The 21,412-nt window shown below is 41.4% G+C and overlaps 1 protein-coding gene across 2 annotated transcripts in view; it reads right to left on the reverse strand.

Annotated features, from left to right (window-relative positions):
- Positions 560 to 21,412, reverse strand: part of SLC28A3 (solute carrier family 28 member 3) — a 66,080-nt gene continuing 45,227 nt past the window's right edge. For both annotated transcript variants that reach the window (XM_013966159.2, XM_013966158.2), the window contains exons 9-18: positions 20,965 to 21,045; positions 17,448 to 17,528; positions 15,417 to 15,542; positions 13,648 to 13,778; positions 11,507 to 11,675; positions 10,912 to 11,109; positions 5,019 to 5,100; positions 4,268 to 4,366; positions 3,910 to 4,030; positions 560 to 2,187 (exon numbers count right to left, since the gene is read on the reverse strand). In XM_013966159.2, coding sequence (XP_013821613.1) covers positions 2,061 to 2,187; positions 3,910 to 4,030; positions 4,268 to 4,366; positions 5,019 to 5,100; positions 10,912 to 11,109; positions 11,507 to 11,675; positions 13,648 to 13,778; positions 15,417 to 15,542; positions 17,448 to 17,528; positions 20,965 to 21,045 — 1,215 coding nt within the window. In that variant the 3' untranslated portion in view covers positions 560 to 2,060. The remainder of the gene's footprint in view (positions 2,188 to 3,909; positions 4,031 to 4,267; positions 4,367 to 5,018; positions 5,101 to 10,911; positions 11,110 to 11,506; positions 11,676 to 13,647; positions 13,779 to 15,416; positions 15,543 to 17,447; positions 17,529 to 20,964; positions 21,046 to 21,412) is intronic.

Consider the following 21,412-nt stretch of genomic DNA (forward strand, 5'->3'; position numbering starts at 1 on the left):
GTGCACCTGTACCAAGCATGTCTTCTTTAATACTGTGTTCCTGCCTATTTAAAATGTGAATGATTGCTTCTGCTTCCTCTGCTCCAGTACATTCAGTGTAGTTTAATCCTTCCTGGAACACTGTTGTCCTTCAATACCGTCTTTATAATCATTCCTGATTTTGGAATGGTTCTGTAATTGGAAATCAGCCTCACTGGGCAGGTGCATGTCTTAAGCTCTTCACAATGGCCTAATGGCCTATCAGCCTAATTAAACTACAGGAACATAAGAACAATTAGGTGGGAGGATTTGCAAAATGAAGGCATGTTAGTAATCTGTGTCGTTACAGAGACCTCACTCAGACCTAACTGCTTGGATGTGCTGATTTTATCAATGGAAAGAAAAATCAAAGAAAAATTTCCATACTTCATGACTCCAGTCTATTCTTGGCTGTGACCCTAAGGCTTCTGTGGTGTCAGAGAATTTGTTTGTAACCACAGCTTCTGGATTGGACAGAGAAATGCCACTTCTGACCCCTTCTCTGTTTGCAAATCAGTGGGAAATAATAAGGAGAATAAGAAGCAGTAAATGTCCCTCTTTATTGAGATTAGGAAACATTCATATCTGGACTCATAATACTGTATTTGAAAAAGGACTTTCAGGTTAATGAAAACTGTATCAGTGTGAAGATAGACTCAGAAAGAAGGGTGGAGACTTTGGATTCCAGTCACAGATAAGACAGAATGCAGAATTCTTCATTTCACAGCCTTGGCTTGAAACAAGGTCAGCGTGCATAGACTGACAGCAATGTTCTGTGCTGGGTGAGCGCAAAATAGCGCTGGGTGACCTTGGGCAACAGCCAAGGAAACACACAGGAAACACAAAGACACTCCATCTTTGCCATTTCAGAAGACTACGGGTGGGTGGAGGATATACTATGAGGAATAAATAGCTCTCCAGTATCTACGTGCGCCAAAGAAGAGTGAAGACATCACTGTCTACCAAAACCTTCGACTGAGTAGCTTCACTGGGAAAAGGGAAACTTCCACCTAGCCCAGCGCCACTCACAAAGTTCACAGAGTATTGATAAGATTTCTGGAGGCAGCAAGCCTCAAGTGCTCACCAGCTCATTTGCCTGATCCTTACCCCCTTACTATCTAGTCTCACCACATGACTCAGAAATAATATCTCCCTCCCTCAGTACTAGTCCATTAACAGTTAATTTCCAAGTGTGGTACTGGAAAGAGACTGGAGTGAATAGGATGGAGAGAAAGGGGTATGTGTGTAATATTGCCACTTTTATTAAAAATGAATTTTATTAATTTTTGAATTTGAAAAGGGGAAAACTTTAACTCTCAGGAATAAAACAGAGTAGAAAAATGCAAAGAGTTAAAAAGAGAAAAAAGAGTGAGAGAGAAAAATAATAGTCATAGTAAACAGAGGAGAACCAACATATGACTAACTGGCATCCCTCACACACTGTGCCATAGGCTTTTATGAAGGCTGACACCAGAACCTACAGAACAGAGGGAAAGGACGTGTAAATACCATTTATGTTCCCACTTCATCACCACCACACATACACACACAACACATACAAATCAACTATTCACATATGGATTTAAAAAAATTACTCTTGTGTATGAACAAAAATGAAAACACAAATAAATTACTTAAGGTATTCCAAACCTTTCTCACATTCTTTCTTTTGGGTGAAACCCCTTTAATCCAGTCATTAGTATTTGTGTTTCTTCATATAGTGTGGTCTTTATGCCATTAAGATCACTTCACTAAAAAGCATCTTTGCATCGTCTCCAGAATCTCCTTTTGAGATAGGAAACATTTTTGGAGATAACATGTCACTTTGGGACACCAAAATGAGTAATTCTCAGTAGTGGGGAGAAAAAAGGGGAGGAGGAAGATGCTATAGATCTGAAGCATTCATTCCTGTTTTTCTTCTTTAAAGCTGAAACTCCATGACAGAAGTATTGATCTGTGGAAATAGCTTGTTTCTCCCCACTCTCCTCAAAGCAGAAAATTCAGCACCTGTACTTAGAGTTCTGTTGGAGGAGTGGCTGGACTCAAAGTACATTAGGAATCCAACTGCAGTTCAGTGTTGGTGTATTCAACAAATTGCAGCAGTTCTTCAAAGTATACAGGCTATGGTTTCCGGTTGGGATGACCTCACCAGGACCCTTGACAACAGTGCTGGAGCAAAGGAGAATAAAACAGTTAGCTGAGACTTCAAAGACGGAAGATGAACAGAAGATGACCCATGAGAAATAGCACAGGGTAGGAAGCTGATTTCTTCCCTCACGTTCTGGTAGTGTTTGTCACTCAGTCGTGCCTGACTCTGTAACCCCATGGACTATAGCCCACCAGGCTCCTCTGTCTATGGCATTCTGCAGGCAAGAATACTGGAGTGAATTGTGATGCCCTTTTCCAGGAAATCTTTCCAACCCAGGGTTCGAACCTGGGTCTGCCACATTGCAGGCAGATTCTTTACCATCTGAGCCACCAGGGAAGCCTAACATTCTGGTTAGGGTGGGTTAAGGACAAAGTAGTTTTGACTCTTAAATCCTGTTTGGCCTGAAAGACTCCTCTTATTTCCTCCAGAATAAAAAAATAAAGGATAGAATCAGTCTTTATAAAACACTTGCACATGGGGCTTCCCTGGTGGCTCAGTGGAAAGGAATCCTCCTGCCAACGCAGGAGACATAGATTTGATCCCTGGGCTTGGAGAACCCTGCATGCTCCGGACCAGCTAACCCCATACGCCGCAACTACTGAATCTGTGCTCTAGAGCCTGGGAGCCTCAACTACTGAAGCCCACTTGCCCTAGAGCTGATGCTCTGCAATAAGAGAGGCCACTGGAATGAGACGCCCATGCACTGAAAAATGGAGAGTCGCCCCTGCTCACTGCAACTAGAGAAAGGCCCATGCCACAGCCAAAAACAAATAGATAAATAAAATTATATTAAAAAAACCCCCAAAACTTGCAACTTAAGAAGAGCAGATGGAGTGGTGATACTGATTTTGATAGAAACTGTACAAGATTGGGGGGCTGGCATGAGTCACTGGTGGCCCCTCGTGCACTGAGGCTCATCACCATCATGCTGTCAGGGTAGCCTGCACTGCTCGATAGTCTTGAAAGGGAGGCAGTACCTAGTAACAAGTACTAGGGTCTTAGATAAGGGTCTGGGCTCTGTGGGCAGAAAGATTCAAATTTTCTTGGCTCTTTCTATCTTACTCTTGCTTGCACTCATTTTGCTTCAGTAAGTGACATAGTTTCTCCAAGCCCTGATTTTATCTAACGCTTAAAAAAGCAATAGTGCCCAATTTATACAGTGGTTGCAAGGTTTAACTGAGCTAATTCATACAAAGTGCCTAATACACAGCTGGGGGCATATTAAAATGTTTGAGCAGCATTGGTTAGTGTTATGGTTTCTAGTCTTAGTTGAGAAAAGTCAAGATGAAAGGTGTTTTGGGATCCCCTGGTGGTCCAGTGGTTTAGAATCCACCTACCAATGTAAGGGACATGGCTTTGGTCCCTAGACCAGGAAGATTCCACATGCTGTGGAGCAACTAAGCCTGTGTGCCACAACTACTGAGCCTGCTCTCTAGAATCTAGTGTGCCTCAGCTACAGAAGCCTAGGTACCTAAAGCCCATGATCCACAGTGAGAAGTCACTGCAGTGAGAAGCCCATGCACCACAATGCCACAGCAAAGAGCAGGCCCTGCTGGCTGCACCCGGAGAAAGGCCACACTCAGCAACAAAGAACCAGTATAGTCATAAATAAATAAAAAGATGAAAGGTGGTTAGAACTGCCACACAGGGTCTTATATTAAGAGTTATGAAGTTATAATAAGTGGATGCCCCTTTTTATTATTAATGATGACTATAAAGAAGTTATCATCAAAGTACAATACCTGCTCAGTAGACCCTGGCAACAAGATATGACATTGGTTGTATTTCTGACTAAGCTGGAGTTGAAGGCATTCTCCAAAATGTGGTGGCAGTTGATGTCTACAGGAGTGTTGGTAAGCATGCCTAGAAGTGGAACAGAGTGCCATTTATTTAATTAATGATGTCACTGAACTCTTCTTCTATTCTTGACTTCTCCACCATGCTCTGCACATTTCACATCACAGTATGCTTAAGAGCAGCTCTACCTCCCAGCTCTCTACAGCAACGTATGCTGTGTATGTAGGTGGTGGGCACTGTCCCCCATAAAGTTGCCATCCTGTGAGCGCAGGGAGACAGGACACAAACAACACAATATAATACCTGCAATGCAGGCCGTCAGGAAGCAGGCGATGGTCCCCGCAATCAGAGCTCTCATTGCTCCTGCGGTGATGTCACGCTTTCTTGAAGGAGCCATGGAAGCTGGGGAAGGTGGGAGGAAGTATGAAAGGTTAATGTTGAGGATATTGATTTCAATTCCAAATTCCCTGCCTCTGAGAGTTCTAGGGTTGGAGTCTCAGGTCAGCTGACTTTTCTTTTCCTTTTGTAAACTGACTGGGAAAATTCAAGATTCAAGAGCTAAGTGATGAGCTCCACACCCAGAGAAGTTTCTCTGCTGTAGGAGACCTCACAGTGTATTGAGGGCATGGCAAGGCAAATGGGTTGCAAGGAGGGATCCCAAATATCTGCAACTCATTTCTCACCATCCCCTTCTTTGCCTATGGCGGCACAGAATTAATTAATCATAGCATTTTCCCATTGAACTTCCACTGGCCCTCAGAATCCTTCTCCAGGTGGTCATTAAAAATCTATTGGAATTGGTATGCAAAGTGAAATGTATTTGTCGTCTTTGAGTGGGATAATAATATCTGAACATTTGAGCAAATTCTTCCTGATGTTAGCCAGGACACACATAGGAAAACTACATTGCAGAGCGGGGGCAAAAATAGACCCCAAAGAATTTACTGCTGTTGCAGTGTCTCTTTTTCTAACACAAATAATGTTACAGAGCGACAAGGAGATCAGAAGCATGTTTACACCGTATCTGTAGGTGAAGAATATTCTTTTCACTTACTGAGTCCGCCGATCACTATTCCCAGGGAACCAAAATTGGCAAAGCCACAGAGAGCATAAGTGGAGATTGCCTCAGAACGCATCTGGAAATAAGCATAAACACACAGATGTATACATGATGTGGCCTAGTTTAGTAAATCTGATATCCTAACTGGGCTTCCAATTCTGACTATGAAATCACTATCGACAGATAAATGTACAGTGTACGGTATCAAACACCCATTGTTTTTTCCATCTCCCCTTGAATTTTGGGGAAGGAAAAGGGGCTGTGTGAGTTCAGAGACTTCATGAAGTTCTTAGATTGGTAGTCTTGACCTCTACAAATGCTATTTTCTACTCAATGATAACTTTTATATTGTGTCAGGCAAAGTATTAGCTTCTGATGATACAAAATTGGTTCTAGAAAATACTCACATTACATTTATTTGACAGAGGACTTATTCAGAATGTATAAAGAAATGCTATAACTCATTAAGAAGACAAGCACCCAATAAAAAACAGATAAAAAGATTTCATGAAAAGATACGCAAGTGGCCAAAATAAGCACATGAGATGTTTGACATCAATTGTCACCAGGAAAATGAAAATTAAATGAAAACAATAAACTATCACTATGCATCCATTAAAATGGCAAAAAAAGATGGACAACAGGAAGTGCTGACAAGGATGTGGAGCAATTGGAATTCTTATACACTATTAGTGGGAATGTAAAGTGACACAGCCTGTTTGTAAAATATGAACATACCTAGCAGGGATTTTTTTTGTAATCGAATTAACATAACAGCCTGTATGATCAATAATACCACTCCTAGGAATGTTCCCAGGAGAAATAAAAATGTATGCCTACAAGGAGATTGTGCATGAGTATTTAAAGCAGCCTTATTCACAATAGCCCCAAGCTGGAAATAACTCAAATGTCCTTCAATAGCCAAATGGATAAATGAAGTGTGGAAACGACTTCACTTTCACTTTTCACTTTCACGCGTTGGAGAAGGCAATGGCAGCCCACTCCGGCGCTCTTGCCTGGAGAATCCCAGGGACGGCAGAGCCTGGTGGGCTGCCGTCTATGGGTTCGCAGAGTCAGACACGACTGAAGCGACTTAGCAGCAGCAGCAGCATACATGAAATAGGATACTACTCTGCAATAGAAAGGAAAAAACCAACACATGCAACAATATGAATCCTGAATCCATTTATATGAAATTCTAGAACGGCAAAAATGATCTATAGTGGGAGAAAGATCACTGGTTTCCTGGGACCGGGTTGGGGTGGGATGAGGTGGTGTTGACAACCGGCAAAGGGACGTTTTCTAGGTGTGGTGGAAATGTTCATTATCTTGATTGTGGGCGTGGTTACAAAGGTGACAGATTTATCAAAATATAGGCCTTTTTGGGAATGTAAATTATACTTCAGTGAAAAGGAATTATCGTAGTAAAAAGGAAGTTCACAGATAGCAGAGAGGCTCCTTTCAGCTATCTGTGGTGTGTGCTTGCCTTTCTTTTTTCCTCAGCTCTGACCAGATCATAGGAATATTAGGTGCCAGGAGAGTGAATAGTCTTTTCACAGGGAAAGATGAGAAGACGGCAGGTGGATTCTTGGAAGCATGAGCGTGACCCTCCTTCTCTGTTCCAGTGGACAAGACAGGCTGCTCAGTCCAGATAATCTTCCTCAGATTGAGCAGCTGACTGTGGGAGGCTTGGAAGATTCAGTGGGCTCAGTTGTTCACCAGAGGCACAGCCAAACTGGCAAAGGCACCCACATGACCAAGGCAATAATCTTCTTTACCAAAATCCTGAAAAATCTATGATTTGGTTTGAAGAACAAACCAGGCTAACGCTCTATCAAAAGTAGCAGTGACTTTTTTTTAATCCTCTCTTTTTTTTTTTTTTCATTAACTGAATTTTTAAAAGCTCACATTCAAGGTTCAAGTGGTAATGGTAAGTTTTTTTGTTGATTATAAAGCTCCTCTTCTCTTTCACAATTTCTGAGAACTCCTTTGTTGATATTCTCCATCATCATGCAGACAGGAAAAAAAAAAAAATTCAAGTATTTGGGCAGTCCACTGTTTGCGGAAAAGCTCATTCTTGTCCCCTGCTCAGTCTATTGCTTTTTCATTTAGTTCAATTGGCTTCAAAAATAGGCGAGCTTGTTCAGAGGCCATGGGGAAGGAGATGGCAAAAAGTGCTTAAGATTCGCTCCTCATTTCTGAGGATCTAGGGGAAGGAGGGACACAGATGTGGCCATGTAGGGTCTTATAATAAGAGGAAAAGTAGGCTGGGATGATTCCACTTAGCCTTTGCCCAAGGGTTATGTGATAGAAAGAGCTGCACTGTACTAGGAAATTAATATTAGTTCTTTCAGCTCTCCTTGTACTGGATCAAAGATACCACAGGTACAAGGAAAGTCATTGTAGCATCACTTCTAATAGCTAAAAAATTGTAATAGTGTTCATCAACAAGGGACTGGTTGAAATAAGTTATGATGTACTCATATTGTGTAACAGGCATCCAAGATACATTACCAAGGGCAAAGAGCATTGCTAACAACAGAGAGCATGATGCGAAATGTGGAGAGGAGCTGAATCGTAGAGAAACAGGGAGGATGACTTCCTTTTCCCTGTACACCTCTTGTACCTTTTTTGTTCTGTACCATGGTACGTTTTATGTGTAAACAAACATGCAAAGTATTATCTTTATTCTAAGAAAAAGAAGATGGTGAAAATGACGGAGTGATAAAGAGCTCATTCTGGGGGTAACATGCTACATATGCATTCCTCTTTTTTTTTTAAACTGAAGTATATTTGATTTACACTGTTTTGTTAGTTTCTTCTGCTCAGCAAAATGATTCAGATATATAGATATGTATATATTTATTATGTACAGATACGTATTCTTTTCCATTATGGTGTATTACAGGGTATAAATTTAGTTTGCTGGTCTGTACAGTAGGACCTTACTGTTTATCTACTTTATGTATAGTAGTTTTTAATCTGCCAATACCAAACCTAATTTATCCTTTTGGTAACTGTAAGTTTGTTTTCCATGTCTGTGAGTCTGTGTCTGCTTCATAAATAATTTCATTTGTGTTATATTTTAGATTTCCCTTAGATATAAGTGATATCATACGGTATTTGTCTTTCTCTTTCTGACTTACTTTACTTAGTCTGATAATAGCTAGGTTCATCCACGTTGCTGCAAATCACATTATTTTATTATTTTTTATGGCTAAGTTGTATTCTATTGTGTTTATGTACCATATCTTCTTTATCCATTCATCCATTGATGGACATTTAGATTGCTTCCATGTCTTGGCTATTGTAAATAGTGCTGCTATGAACACTGGGGTGCATGTATCTTTTCATATTACAGTTTTCTCTGAGTATATTCCCAGGAGTGAGATTGTTGGATCATATGTTCACTCTAGTTTTAATTTTTTGAGGAAAAGTGAAAGTGAAAGTCTCTCAGTCATGTCTGACTCTTTGCGACCCCAAGGACTATATAGTCCATGGAATTCTCCAGGCCAGAATACTGGAGTGGGTAGCCTCTCCCTTCTCCAGGAGATCTTCCCAACCTAGGGATCAAACCCAGGTCTCCTGCATTGCAGGTGGATTCTTTACCAGCTGAGCCACAAGGGAAGCCCAAGAATACTGGAGTGGGTAACCTATCCCTTCTCCAGCAGATCTTCCTGACCCAGGAATCAAACTGGGGTCTCCCTGCATTGGAGGTGGATTCTTTACCAACTGAGCTATCGAGAAACCTCCATACTAGTGTTCCATAGTGGCTGTACCAATTCCAACCAACAGTGTAAAAGGTCTCCCTTTTCTCTATACCCTCTCCAACATTTGTTATTTGTAGACTTTTTAATGATGGTCCTTCTGACTGGTATGCGGATGTGCTCATTGCAGTTTTGATTTTCATTTCTCTAATAATTAGTGATAGGCATCTTTCCATGTGTCAGTTGGCCATGTCTACATATGCATTCTGAACACTTAGATGAAGGTCATCAGTGTGCATAATTCAATGGATAACACTGGGTTTTTGCCTTATGGACCCAGGTTTTATGCTTTAGTCACATTGTACCTTTTCCAGGAGATGGTGGGACACTCCCACCACTTGTTGGTTGGTAAACAGAAATTGTAAGAACTCGTCCCCATTTGGTTGATTGGAAATAAGACATTTGGGAAAACAAAATGTTTTCTCTTTTGTGACTCAACAACAGCAAAAGCCATTGAGTTCCTGTCTCCAAATATCCTTCTGTGAGTCTGCCCCTGGTTGGGCTCACTCCCAACCCACATCAGCTCTACTGTTCTATTTCTATCCCCTTAATAACCTGTTCACAAACCTGCTTAGTACAGCCAGAACTGAGAGCTCACTTTGCTTAATAACAAAACTACTTTTTCCAGGCAACCGGCAGTAGGGGATGGAAAACATTTCACTTAATTTAGCCTATTCTTTACTTTTGGCAGGGAAGCCAGCTAGTTTGTGGCAGCATCCAAACGATGAGGACGTTTGGCGAAGCTCCATTGCGTGGTCAGTTGAAGAATGAACATTTGACAAACAGGAGACCTGCAGAGCTATTGTTCATCTCAGATGTGTGGGTCAGAATGCCCCTGACCATAAGTACAAATCAATACTGCCCTAGAGTATGCTGTTATATTTGTGTAACATGTGGGAGTAATCTGCGTGTTTGGTGTTTGGGAGGCTGGGAGAGATGGTCAGAGGTGGGCAGTCTCAGTTAGAACCTTGAACAGCATGCTTTCCCTTCCCTTTCCCTTTAAAGCCAAATATGTGCCTAGGACATTAATTCCAAGCAGATTGTTCTGATGAGTAATGGTGGTGGTAGGAAATGTTTGTCATTTCCCTCAGAGTTTCCATGTGTGACAATTCTGTTCTTCAGAAAAGTAGAAGCTGGAGACTCAGCTGCAAATATGGCTGAAATAACAGCCTCACCTGGATGCCCTCATCCCATTCAAGGCCAAGTAGACGTGAGCATCTCCTTGCAGGCTATGGACCTGAAATCATGACATAATTATAGGGCCTGAGCTTTTTCTCTTCCCTCATTCACTTGGAGGATAGTTGTGTCTCACTGCCTCTTTAATATGTCCAGGCACTAGGCGGCAGTTAGGCAGTTTCTCAGAGATCAAACAGTTTCTTAAACAAGAAGAAAGAGAACTTCATGATCATTAGATGATGAGTCCCATGAGAACAGAAGCTTTATCACTCGTTTAACACTGTGGCAGCCATCCATAGCACAGTGCTCAAAGAAGACATTCCATAAATATCTGATGTGAAAGTGAAGTGAAAGTGAAAGTCACTTAGTTGTGTCTGACTCTTTGCCACTCCATGGACTATATAGTCCATGGAATTCTCTAGGCCAGTATACTGGAGTGGGTAGCCATTCCCTTTTCCCAGGGGATCTTCCCAACCCAGGGGTCAAACCCAGGTCTCCTGCATTGCAGGAAGATTCTTTGCCAGCTGAGCCACCAGGGAAGTCCAAGAATACTGGAGTCAGTAGCCTATCCCTTCTTCAGCAGATCTTCCCAACCCAGGAATCAAACTGGGATCTCCTGCATTGCAGATGGATTCTTTACCAGTTGAGCTATTGGTTATAATCCCAGCTCATGGATTTGCACTGATAGTGACTCAAAAGTAAATGATCACAGTGGTAAAGATTAGCTGTGTTTCTTTCTACACACAATCACATACATTCATGTGCACATGCATACCCTGTGATTAACTCAATGTAACCCGATTGTGAAGTCAAAGATTTGGGGCCTGTTTTCTTCTCTGATGTACCCCAAATACCTGGCATGGTACCTGACACACAGAGGTACCAGCAGCTATTTGATGAATGTATGTATGTGTTGAAGTATATTGGGAAGGAAATGTACTCACCGACATATATTGCTGCACACCATCCACAAATTTGGGTCCACCCACTTGCCTTAAATGGATCAATTTTGAGAGTTGCTGATAAGCCACAAATTCATTGAAGAATGTCTTATAACCTATGAGTTTGGCAACCATAAAGCTATCTTGCCAGTCTACTCCCATCATGAAGGCAAAGGGCATGAAGATGTAGGAGCATATTACCTACAAAAAAAAAAAAAAAAGAAGACCTCATTAGAGCAGTGATTTGCTTCCAGTTCTTGGGCCTCATGCCTGTGACCAGATTGTTCCCATCCCCTCTGTGTCCTTAGGCACAGAAATCCCTGTTCCTCCTCTAGCCTCTCTTTATCCTTTAGGAGTAAAGGTTGAAACTGGTCATTTGAAGTAAGGAAGGATTTGGGGGAAGGAGTCAGGAATGAATGATTCTGTGTTGGGGGAAGGAGGAGAGAGGGGTGGGAAGTTGGGGGGTTCCTGGTAAGTCTGTACATGGTAGAAGAGTGCACTATAGCCAGTTAGAGTATATTATAGACAGTTCATAAACCAGCTTTATTTTTCACAAAGGTTGGCAGAAACGAAAAGGAGGAATATGATAGAATTGTACCTCAAAACTCAGTTGTGGGTAGTCAAACATGTTTCCCAACCAGGACAGGGCTGAATTCATAAAAGACAGCAGGGCTAGGAAGGCAATCAAATTCACGGCGATGTTCGCCACCAGGGAAATGGATGAGGATGCTCCCTGTGTTGCAGCTTCTAGGAGATTCCTTGAATCACTTTATCAAAAAATAGCAATTGCAGAATTACTGAAAGATTGTCAGTGGATGGACATCATTGGTGTAGAAATGGCATAATCAGAGCTTATTTGAATGGAGAGACAAACTCTCAGACCCATGTCCTGGCTGAAATACTCACTCACCTGAATTCCATGAAATCATGAAAGGATTGTTTTTGAGTGTAGGTGATGGGCCTATGAGTGTCTAAGTGTTATACCACTCTTTTAACTTGGGGAAATAATTTATAATAAAAAAATGGGAAAGAATAAAATATTATAGGTTTAAACAATTATATTTGATGGCTTCCAGAGAATATTTATAAAATATTCACAGTATCAGTCAGTCAGTTCAGTTGCTCAGTCATGTCCGACTCTTTGCGACCCCATGAATCACAGCCCGCCAGGCCTCCCTGTCCATCACCAACTCCTGGAGTTCACCCGGGAGTTCACAGTATAAGAAGTAACAATTCAAGGATGGTCTGTGTATGTATCCATCATCTCATTTAAGAAATGGAATGTCACATCAGCTTTGAGCACACCCTCGTTAATCACATCTTCTCTCTAATCTCAGAGGTACTTGGCCCACTAGGATTTGCTTAAGATTCCCTTTCTTTTTAATTTTCTTTACCCCTGAATAATATATTGTGTTAGTTTACACATTTGCTAGCTTTATAAGTGAAATCCACATATTCCATATATATACTTTGGCAACTTGCTTTTCCACGCATGGTTATGATTCTCTATATACAAACAATGGATGAATCTCAGAAACTTTGGTTGACGAAGAATTGATGTGTTTGAACTGTGGTGTTGGAGAAGACTCTTGAGAGTCCCTTGGACTGCAAGGAGATCCAACCAGTCCATTCTGAAGGAGATCAGCCCTGGGATTTCTTTGGAAGGAATGATGCTGAAGCTGAAGCTCCAGTACTTTGGCCATCTCATGTGAAGAGTTGACTCATTGGAAAAGACTCTGATGCTGGGAGGGATTGGGGGCAGGAGGAGAAGGGGACGACTGAGGATGAGATGGCTGGATGGCATCACTGACTCGATGAACGTGAATCTGAGTGAACTCTGGATGTTGGTGATGGACAGGGAGGCCTGGCGTGCTGCGATTCATGGGGTCGCAAAGAGTCGGACATGACTGAGCGACTGAACTGAACTGAACTGAACTGAAATTCTGTTATATAATGACATACTTTTGAACATGCTAAATTCCTTATTTTTTCCACCCCTTTCTCTTTCTTACAAAAGGAGCAAAAAGTAAATGAACCTAAGAGGGGTTAGGAATACTAATATCACATCTCATCATCCCTATTATATAAGAAACTTCTGGAAATGGTGATCCTATGATTCTCCTACAGTCTTAAATCATGGCCCAATGAAGCCCATGTGTGGGTTCAGCTGCTCAGTTGTGTCTGATTCTTTGTGACCCTGTGGACTGCAGCCTGCCGTGCTCCTCTGTCCTCTGGGATTTTCCTAGCAAGAATACTGGGGTGGGTTGCCATTTCCTTTTCCAGGGGATCTTCCTGACCCAGGGATCAAGCCCATGTCTCCTATGTCTCCTGCATTGTAGGCGGATTCTTTACCGCTGAGCTACCAGGGGGGCCACAATGAACTCTACATGATATTTAAAATTACCTATCTGTTCACCTGAACCTAATATAATACCACAGACCAACTATACTTCAATCTAAAAAGAAGTTAATTAAATGAAAGACCTGAACAGTCAAGGAAATGTATTGACATTTAGGTACTGGTAGTTGGGAGAGATTTCCTTGAGTGTTGAAAGAAGATATTTGGATGAAGTCTACATAGTTATGGGAAATTAAATTCACTTTAATTCATGGTGTTCTCTGCTAATAAAATTTTTGCTGCACTTTGAATTTGGACTGGAACAAAACTCTCCTTCCCCACCCCCAGCCTGCTACTTGGGTAGTCATTAACTATTAACTAGGTGAACTTGTCCCACTTACCCATTTTCCATTTTCATGGCATTCTTGAGGTTTATTTTAGGTGTTTCTGTCTCAGGCCAAAAAAGTTTCGAAATAGCCAATGCTGCAGGTGCAGACATAACTGAAGCAGTTAACAAGTGAGAGGATGAAACCTGTGATTTCAAGAGAAAGACCAGTTTAAGGTTTAGCTTTTCTGTTGTGTTTAGAATGAATGACCCAAACGCCTTACAAGGGAGGTGATGGTCAGGCATTGATTCTGTGCTAGAAATCAGCGTTTCTTTGGAGGCTTGGAAAAGCTCAATTAGTCATCTCCCGGGCATCAACTTGAGAGAAGGAAGGACATGGCATCAACTGACCACATCCTCTTGGAGAAGCACAAACCAAAAGTTTACCATTTCAGAAGAGAATTAATCCTGTGTTTAGGAACTTTCAAAGAAGATAACTCTACCTCTCTGTTGTTCTTTTGAATGTTCAAATAGCCCCTAAAGCTATTTCATTATGTCATCAATTTAGGTGATGGGTATCTGGGTTGCAGGCATGGATACACCCCTCTCCATCTTCCTTTTGGTTTCCTGATGTCCTTTGTGCCTCTACATAATATCCATTTATTCAGAGTCCCTTTAATCTGTAAGTTGGTTTTGTTTTCCTCACTGCAGTTCTGCTTAAACTCTTTCCCCTTCCCTCCCACAACCTCATCTTGTTTCTGGATTCTCTTCCCTGTGTTTCCAGAATTATAGAATCTGCTCCTCCCTCCCCACTCCCATTCCATCCAGCACAGTTTTGTGGCAGAATTCCTACAGCCAACCATCTGGGGCATGAGTCAAACTGCTGTTCCTGAGGTCACCACCCTTTTTGTCTTTCCTCTTCCCACTGATTGGCTCTGTAAGATTTGGATGAAGTCCTGGATTGAAACTTGCCTATCTTATAAGAATTCCTCATCAGCTGGACCACGCAACTGCTATGTTATTCCATTTCTCCACTGGAGGCTGTAAGCTCTGTGCTCGAGGCATGTGCACCAGTTACCATAACATTCTTCAGCCCCATCCCATAGACCAACTGCTCTCAAACTGGGCTATACAATGAAATCTGAGGACTGAAAAATAATACTGATGCCTGGGTCTCATCCCAAGAGATTCTGGATGAATTACTCTGGGGTATGGACCTGGGCATTAGGGCTTTTAAAAGCTTTTAAAAAATCCCAGGTGATTCTAATGTGAAGTAGATTTTGAGAATCTCTGAGGCAAGCCAGGAGTCAGGAAAAGCTTTTTGTAAAGGGTAAATAGTTTTGGCTTTTGGGGCCACAACTGCTCAACTCTGTATCATAAAAGCTGCTTAGATAATGAACAGGAATAGCTGGCTTCCAATTAAACTGTAGTTATTAAAAAAAAAAAAGTGATCTAAATTTGCCCCTGGGCCACAGTTTGCTAATCCCTGACCTAGATGGCCTTTAACTAGTGTCTGTAATAGTTAAATTTTTTTTTTTTACGTATTTAAATTTTCACCCGAAGTAACCTCATAATATGAGGTTATGATTGAAATACCAGATTTCATTCTGGTATGGTTGGATATAGTTCGTGTTTAGGTGGCTGGGATATGAAAGTGAGACACCAAAGCTCCTTGGGGTCACTCTATTCAAATGCCAAAAGAACTGTGACCATCTATACAGGAAAAAGGGATACTCTTTTTGACTCCTTATCTGGCAGCAGTAGTAAAGGAAAGAACTGAAATAACAATAGCAAAGAAAAAAAAAGATTGAATTTTTCCATAAGTTAAGCCTGAAACATTCTTACCCCAAAAGAGATGTATGCACCTAAGACACTTCCGGCAATGGTAGAGAACCCAGCGGTCATGATCGCGTGGAGTTCAGACTTGGTGACATAGGGTAAATACGGTCGGACCAGCAGAGGAGACTCGGTCTGGAAATACAAAGTGACCAGATTAAACGTTCCCTGAGGAGGAGAGGCTACTACTCAAAATTCCATTCTCTACAGCAGCATTTCTAAGAGTGGACTTCAGGCCAGTTCCATCAGCTTGACCCAGGAATTTGTTAGACCCACAGATTCTCAGAGTTACTTACTGGAAAACTCTAGGGCTGGGTCCAGCAGCAGTGTTTTAACAAACTTGCTGGTGGTTCTGATGAGTGTTCATGTTTAAGAACCTATACTATCAATGTCTGGGTCTTCTGGACTCTAGGGCAGTGTATATACAGAGTCATATGTGAAGTTTGCAAGGCCAGTTTATGTAAGGCTCCTGCCTACCCTAGTATTGGACTCTGAGGACTTGGTACTCTTTTCTAAAGTTGGACAACCATGGGCCAAGTAACTCTCTATCCACTGGCCTGGCTTTGGGAACTGTGATTCCCAAACTTCTGTGACTTCCCATCTCCCAGCTTCATCTCAACATACCCTAACTTCTTTGCTGATACCATAGGGAAACAAAGACATAAGTATTAAAAAATACCAGCAAAAACAAAGACAGGTGCCCACGGGCCCTTCCCTAATTGAAAATCAGAGAACAACCCCTACTTGCATGGAAAGGCATCGATTAGAATATAGTTGTAAAGGCTTGAGTTCCATTAAGGAGGGCAGGTGGCCTACGGTGTGGGACTCTCCATAAATAATAGCTGTACTTTTAGCATATTAAGTACATAGTAAGTGTCAAATTGAGCACAACAGGAGCATGTGTGCAATTTTACAATTTTCCCCTCATTATTTCTAATTGTTCTATAAGATTGAGTGTGTTGAGCTTCAATTTATGGACTAAATAGAAACTCAGTACATGAGCCCTCTTACCCTGCAGGTAGGAGTAATCAGCTCAAGATGGTGCCCTAATTAGTCCTCAGGGATTTTATGACTATAATTATAATAATTTCAACTACTAGGGAAAGAACTCTGCTCTAGGGTAGTAAGCTAGGCTTACCGATCAGAAGGCTCAGCTGCCTGGAGCAATTGTAAGCTTTTTAATTTGGGGCCATGTGTTTTTCGGGGTGACTTGATTTTTGCTTCAAATTCAGTTTCCTTGCATAGCCATGCTAGCAAGTATTCATACCTGGTTTCCTTGGTGTGTGATTCCATTCTGCCTGAAGTTATGTATCCTAAGTGATGAGGATTTCTTACTTATATATCCCTTAAGAATGCTGCCATTTTGAGAGATGCCCCTTGGCAACATATTTCTCTGCTTAAATGGACTTCAGGCAAAAATGCATGTGATAGATAAGGAAGGTGAAAATGCTTTTGCTCATCAGCATTTTTCTTTAGGCTCAGCAAAGAGACTGTTGGATGGTTCAGATAAGTTGAGAATGAGCTTAAGTACTGATATGGCTGCATGGTTCCCGGGGGAAAGCCTTTCTTGGTCTCTTTCATTGCCACAAGCTTTATATTAGTACTAGAGAATGCGAGGCTGCCTGTTACATATTTGCAGCTTCAAGACGAATGGTGAACTCCGTTTGAGTAGATGAGCTGCTAGCCTTTGACAGGTGGGTCAGAAACCTCAACAACTCAATTCAGAAAAGATTTGTTGAGCATCTATACATGAGAAGCCCTATGCTTTGATAAAATGATTCAGTTTTTCTTCCTCTCCATAAACTTCCAAGAACCCAAATTCCACACTAGGGCATGGACTCTTTTAGAAGAGCTCTCTCTCTCTCTCTCTCTCTCTCTCCCCTTGGAGTCTGCACATTATTAATATTGAGGGTTCCTTATCTTGATATCTTCCTCCTACAGTAAAGGAAATAACACTGTCATTAAAAAAATTTTTTTTTCCTCTTTCTGGAAAGAGTATCCATTTTAGCAGCTGTTTTGTTTTTTGATATTATAACTTACCTGTCCAATAAATATATTGCCAGAAGCAACTACAGATTCAACAGGAGATGTTCCCATAGTCACTAGCATTACCCATCCAACCTAAAAGGCAAACAAGGATAAAGTCAGTAAAGAACTGTTTGTACACACAGAACTTCAAAGTATGGATAAAAATCTTTAAAATGGAGGAAAATACGGAGGACTTCAACAATTGTACTAAGCTTGAATATATATACATTATTGATAGGGACAGAATAAAGGGACAAAGTAGGTGATTAAACAGCAAATCACACTGAGGGATTGCAAATAGAAAAAAAAAAAAAGGGAGACTCCTGTAAGTTAATGATTACTCAGGAAAGCAGATTTGCTTAAGCATAAAACCAAGCAAGCTTGCTTAGCGACAAACCCTGCAACAGAAGTACAAGACATGCCCCCAAACAATGAAACAATGGTGGCGTGAGACCCACATCCTGCCCAGCGAGTTCAGTAACATGCTCTCTGCACACATAAAAACAATAATTTATGAAAAGGTGACACTTCAAAATGAAAGACCCTCATTGTACTGAGATGTGAAATTATTTTACGTAGTGCCATGACAGTTTTGGCTTGACCCGGTGGGGACAAAAAACTCCTCTGACAAGCATGGAGGAGGAACTGATGAAGGAAGTATGGTGTCTACTCAAGAATGAGGAAGAACATGGTCTTTTCCCTCTCTGCACTTTTCCTTTGCTTATAAGACTGTAGCCCACTAGTTTCTCAGGGCGTGGCGCCTTCTTGCCTGTCTGCTTGTAAAATTTGTAAGCGTCCTATTCTAATAAATCATGCCTTTCACTGAATTCTTTCTGCACTGAGAAAGAAAGGACTGGAGCTCCTTGGAATCCCTCAAAACACCACCTAGTGTTTTCATTATATAGTGCATAAAGCAGGCTGATCAAATCTTATTTGAATGGTAAGTCTGAGTCAATATGCCAGCAAATTTGAAAACTCAGCAGTGGCCACAGCACTGGAAAAGGTCAGTTTTCATTCCAGTTCCAAAGAAAAGCAATGCCAAAGAATGTTCAAACTACTGCACAATTGCACTCATCTCACATGCTAGCAAAGTAATGCTCAAAATTCTCCAAGCCAGGCTTCAACAGTACATGAACTGTGAACTTCCAGATGTTCAAGCTGGATTTAGAAAAGTCAGAAAAACCAGAGATTAGATTGCCAAAATCCGCTGGATCATCAAAAAAGCAAGAGAGTTCCAGAAGCATCTACTTCTGCTTTATTGACTACTCCAAAGCCTTTGATTGTGTGGATCACAACAAACTGGAAAATTCTTCAAGAGATGGGAATACCAGACCTCCTGACCTGCCTCCTGAGAAACCTGTATGCAGGTCAAGAAGCAACAGTTAGAACTAGATATGGAACAACAGACTGGTTCCAAATTGGGAAAGGAGTATGTCAAGGCCGTACATTGTCATCTTGCTTATTTAACTTATATGCAGAGTACATCATGCGAAATGCTGGGCTGGATGAAGCACAAGCTGGAATCAAGACTGCTGGGAGAAATATCAGTAACCTCAAATATGCAGATGACACCACACTTACAGCAGAAAGCAAAGAACTATAGAGCCTCATGATGAAAGTGAAAGAGGAGAGTGAAAAAGTTGACTTAAAGCTCAATATTCAGAAAACTAAGATCATAGCATTCAGTCCCATCACTTCATGTCAAATAGATGGGGAAACAATGGAAATAGTGACAGACTTTCCTTATTGGGCTTCAAAATCACTGCAGATGGTTACTGCAGCCATGAAAGTAAAAGATACTTGCTCCTTGGAAGGAAAGTTATGACCAACCTAGGCAGCATATTAAAAAGCAGAGACATTGCTTTGTCAACAAAGGTCCATCTAGTCAAAGCTATGGTTTTTCCAGTATGGATGTGCGAGTTGGACCATAAAGAAAGCTGAGCACCAAAGAATTGATGCTTTTGAACTGTTGTGTTGGAGAAGATCCTTGGGAGTCCCTTGGACTGCAAGGAGATCAAACCAGTCAATCCTAAAGGATATTAGTCCTGAATATCCATTGGAAGGACTGATGCTGAAGCTGAAACTCCAATATTTTGGCCACCTGATATGAAGAACCGACTCATTGGTAAAAACCCTGACACTGGGAAGGATTGAAGGCGGGAGGAGGAGGGGTTGACAGAGGATGAGGTATTTGGATGGCATCACTGATTCGATGGACATGAGTTTGAGCAAGCTCCAGGAGTTGGTGATGGACAGGGAGGCCTGGCATGCTGCAGTCCATGGGGTCTCAGAGTCAGATATGACTGAGTGACTGAACTGAACTGAACTGAAGTCTGAGTCATTGTATATTCTTTGAACACTATACAATGAATGCCTCTTGAAATGTCTATTTTGTATAAGTAATGTCTTGATTTTTTTTTCAAGTAATAAGTTTTAATATTTTCTAACAGTCATGTCAGTCTTCACAGCATTCCAAGGACTATTTTAAGCCCTTGTTCTAGTGAATTTAATCCTTATAATAACCCTTTCAGGGAGGTTCTGTAGTTAGACACATTTTACAGAAGAGGAAACCAAGGCACAGAACGGTTTAGTTGTTCTGTCAGAGATTGCTTAGCTAATAAGTAATGGGATGTAGTTGAGGTTTGGTCTTTTCTCCCTAAGTCTCAAACATGGTTGACAGTCCCACTTTTGTAGTGGTTCTTCCAACCAGAGACTGTAGTGCCCACCTGAGAATGGGGACTCTCTGTTGCATCCTCTCTCCTTCCTTCCTGCTTTGACATGAAACACAGGAATACTAAGTGTTTCAACTGACAGTCAGAAAATTATGCACTCTGGCATTCTTGCTGAAACCTTTAATCCTGCTGTTATTCTGGCTCTCTCTCCATTTTATTTATTTACAGGGATCAAAGGAGGGTTGTGGCTGTGCCGAAAACCTCTATACGCTGCCTTGCTCTCGAGTGCATTTAAACTAACTTACAAATTACTGAGTTTTGTGATATAACATGATGTAGGACTGACAGTTGTTGGGGCAGCAGGACTGAGATGAACTTTCCAGACCTAAAAAAAAAAATTTGTTTTGCATGCTGACAAAAGCCCCTCATGAGAGAAGAGCAGCTTTCCTTTCTTCCTTTGATTCTCTAGCAACTCCTAAACATGGAGGATCCATTTGGGTTATCATCTGAGGGTAAGCAGTGACTCTGTGTAAGGCATCGCTGGATAGTCAAGATGAAAGGACAATCTGGTCCTGACTTCTTGAAGTCAGTTCTTTGGTTAATGGAGTAACTGCTGAGGTTTCATGAAGATGTCCAGGGAGTCGCAAGTCACAGCGTTATTAGAAGTCCTGGAGATAAAATCCCCTCTGTAGATCCATGGAGGAGTTTTGGGTTTGAATCTAATACCTTGGGGTAGGAGTGGATCTTGGTATGAAGGGAAAGGCACTTTGTAAAAATCCAGATAAAAGACATTCAAGACTTTGTCCCTGAGATAATCAGCTCGACCCCTGTCACCCACTTCCTTCTAGTCCCGGTACCTTTCTAACGATCCACTGCATCAATCCGAGGTAGTACAACATGGACATCACAGTGCTGAAGAAAATCACAATGGGCAGTACCTGGGGGTGGGTGGAGGACAAGAGTGGCCACAGGTTAACACTGATCCCAGCAGTACTAGTAGGTTTCAGATCAATCTCCTTCTTTCTGCCTCCTTTTTCCCCTCTGAAATGTCATCGAAATACTGGAAACTTCTCTTGAATAAAGAACACTTTTATCAGGCAACTTCCTCATCTACATACAGTCTCTTTTAATTTGTCAGAGTAAACTTGAGTGTATTTCATAGGAAACTTAAAAAATCCTACTATGATGGGCTTTCCTTACTTCAGTTTCTAGAGAAGCAATGACATTTTGGGGACGAAACTTATAATAATTAGATCAAGAAACTGAAAACCACTGGCAGATATCCTTGTCATTCTGATATTCAAC

The sequence above is a fragment of the Capra hircus genome, chromosome 8, assembly GCF_001704415.2.
Source record: "Capra hircus breed San Clemente chromosome 8, ASM170441v1, whole genome shotgun sequence".
Lineage (NCBI taxonomy): Eukaryota > Metazoa > Chordata > Mammalia > Artiodactyla > Bovidae > Capra > Capra hircus.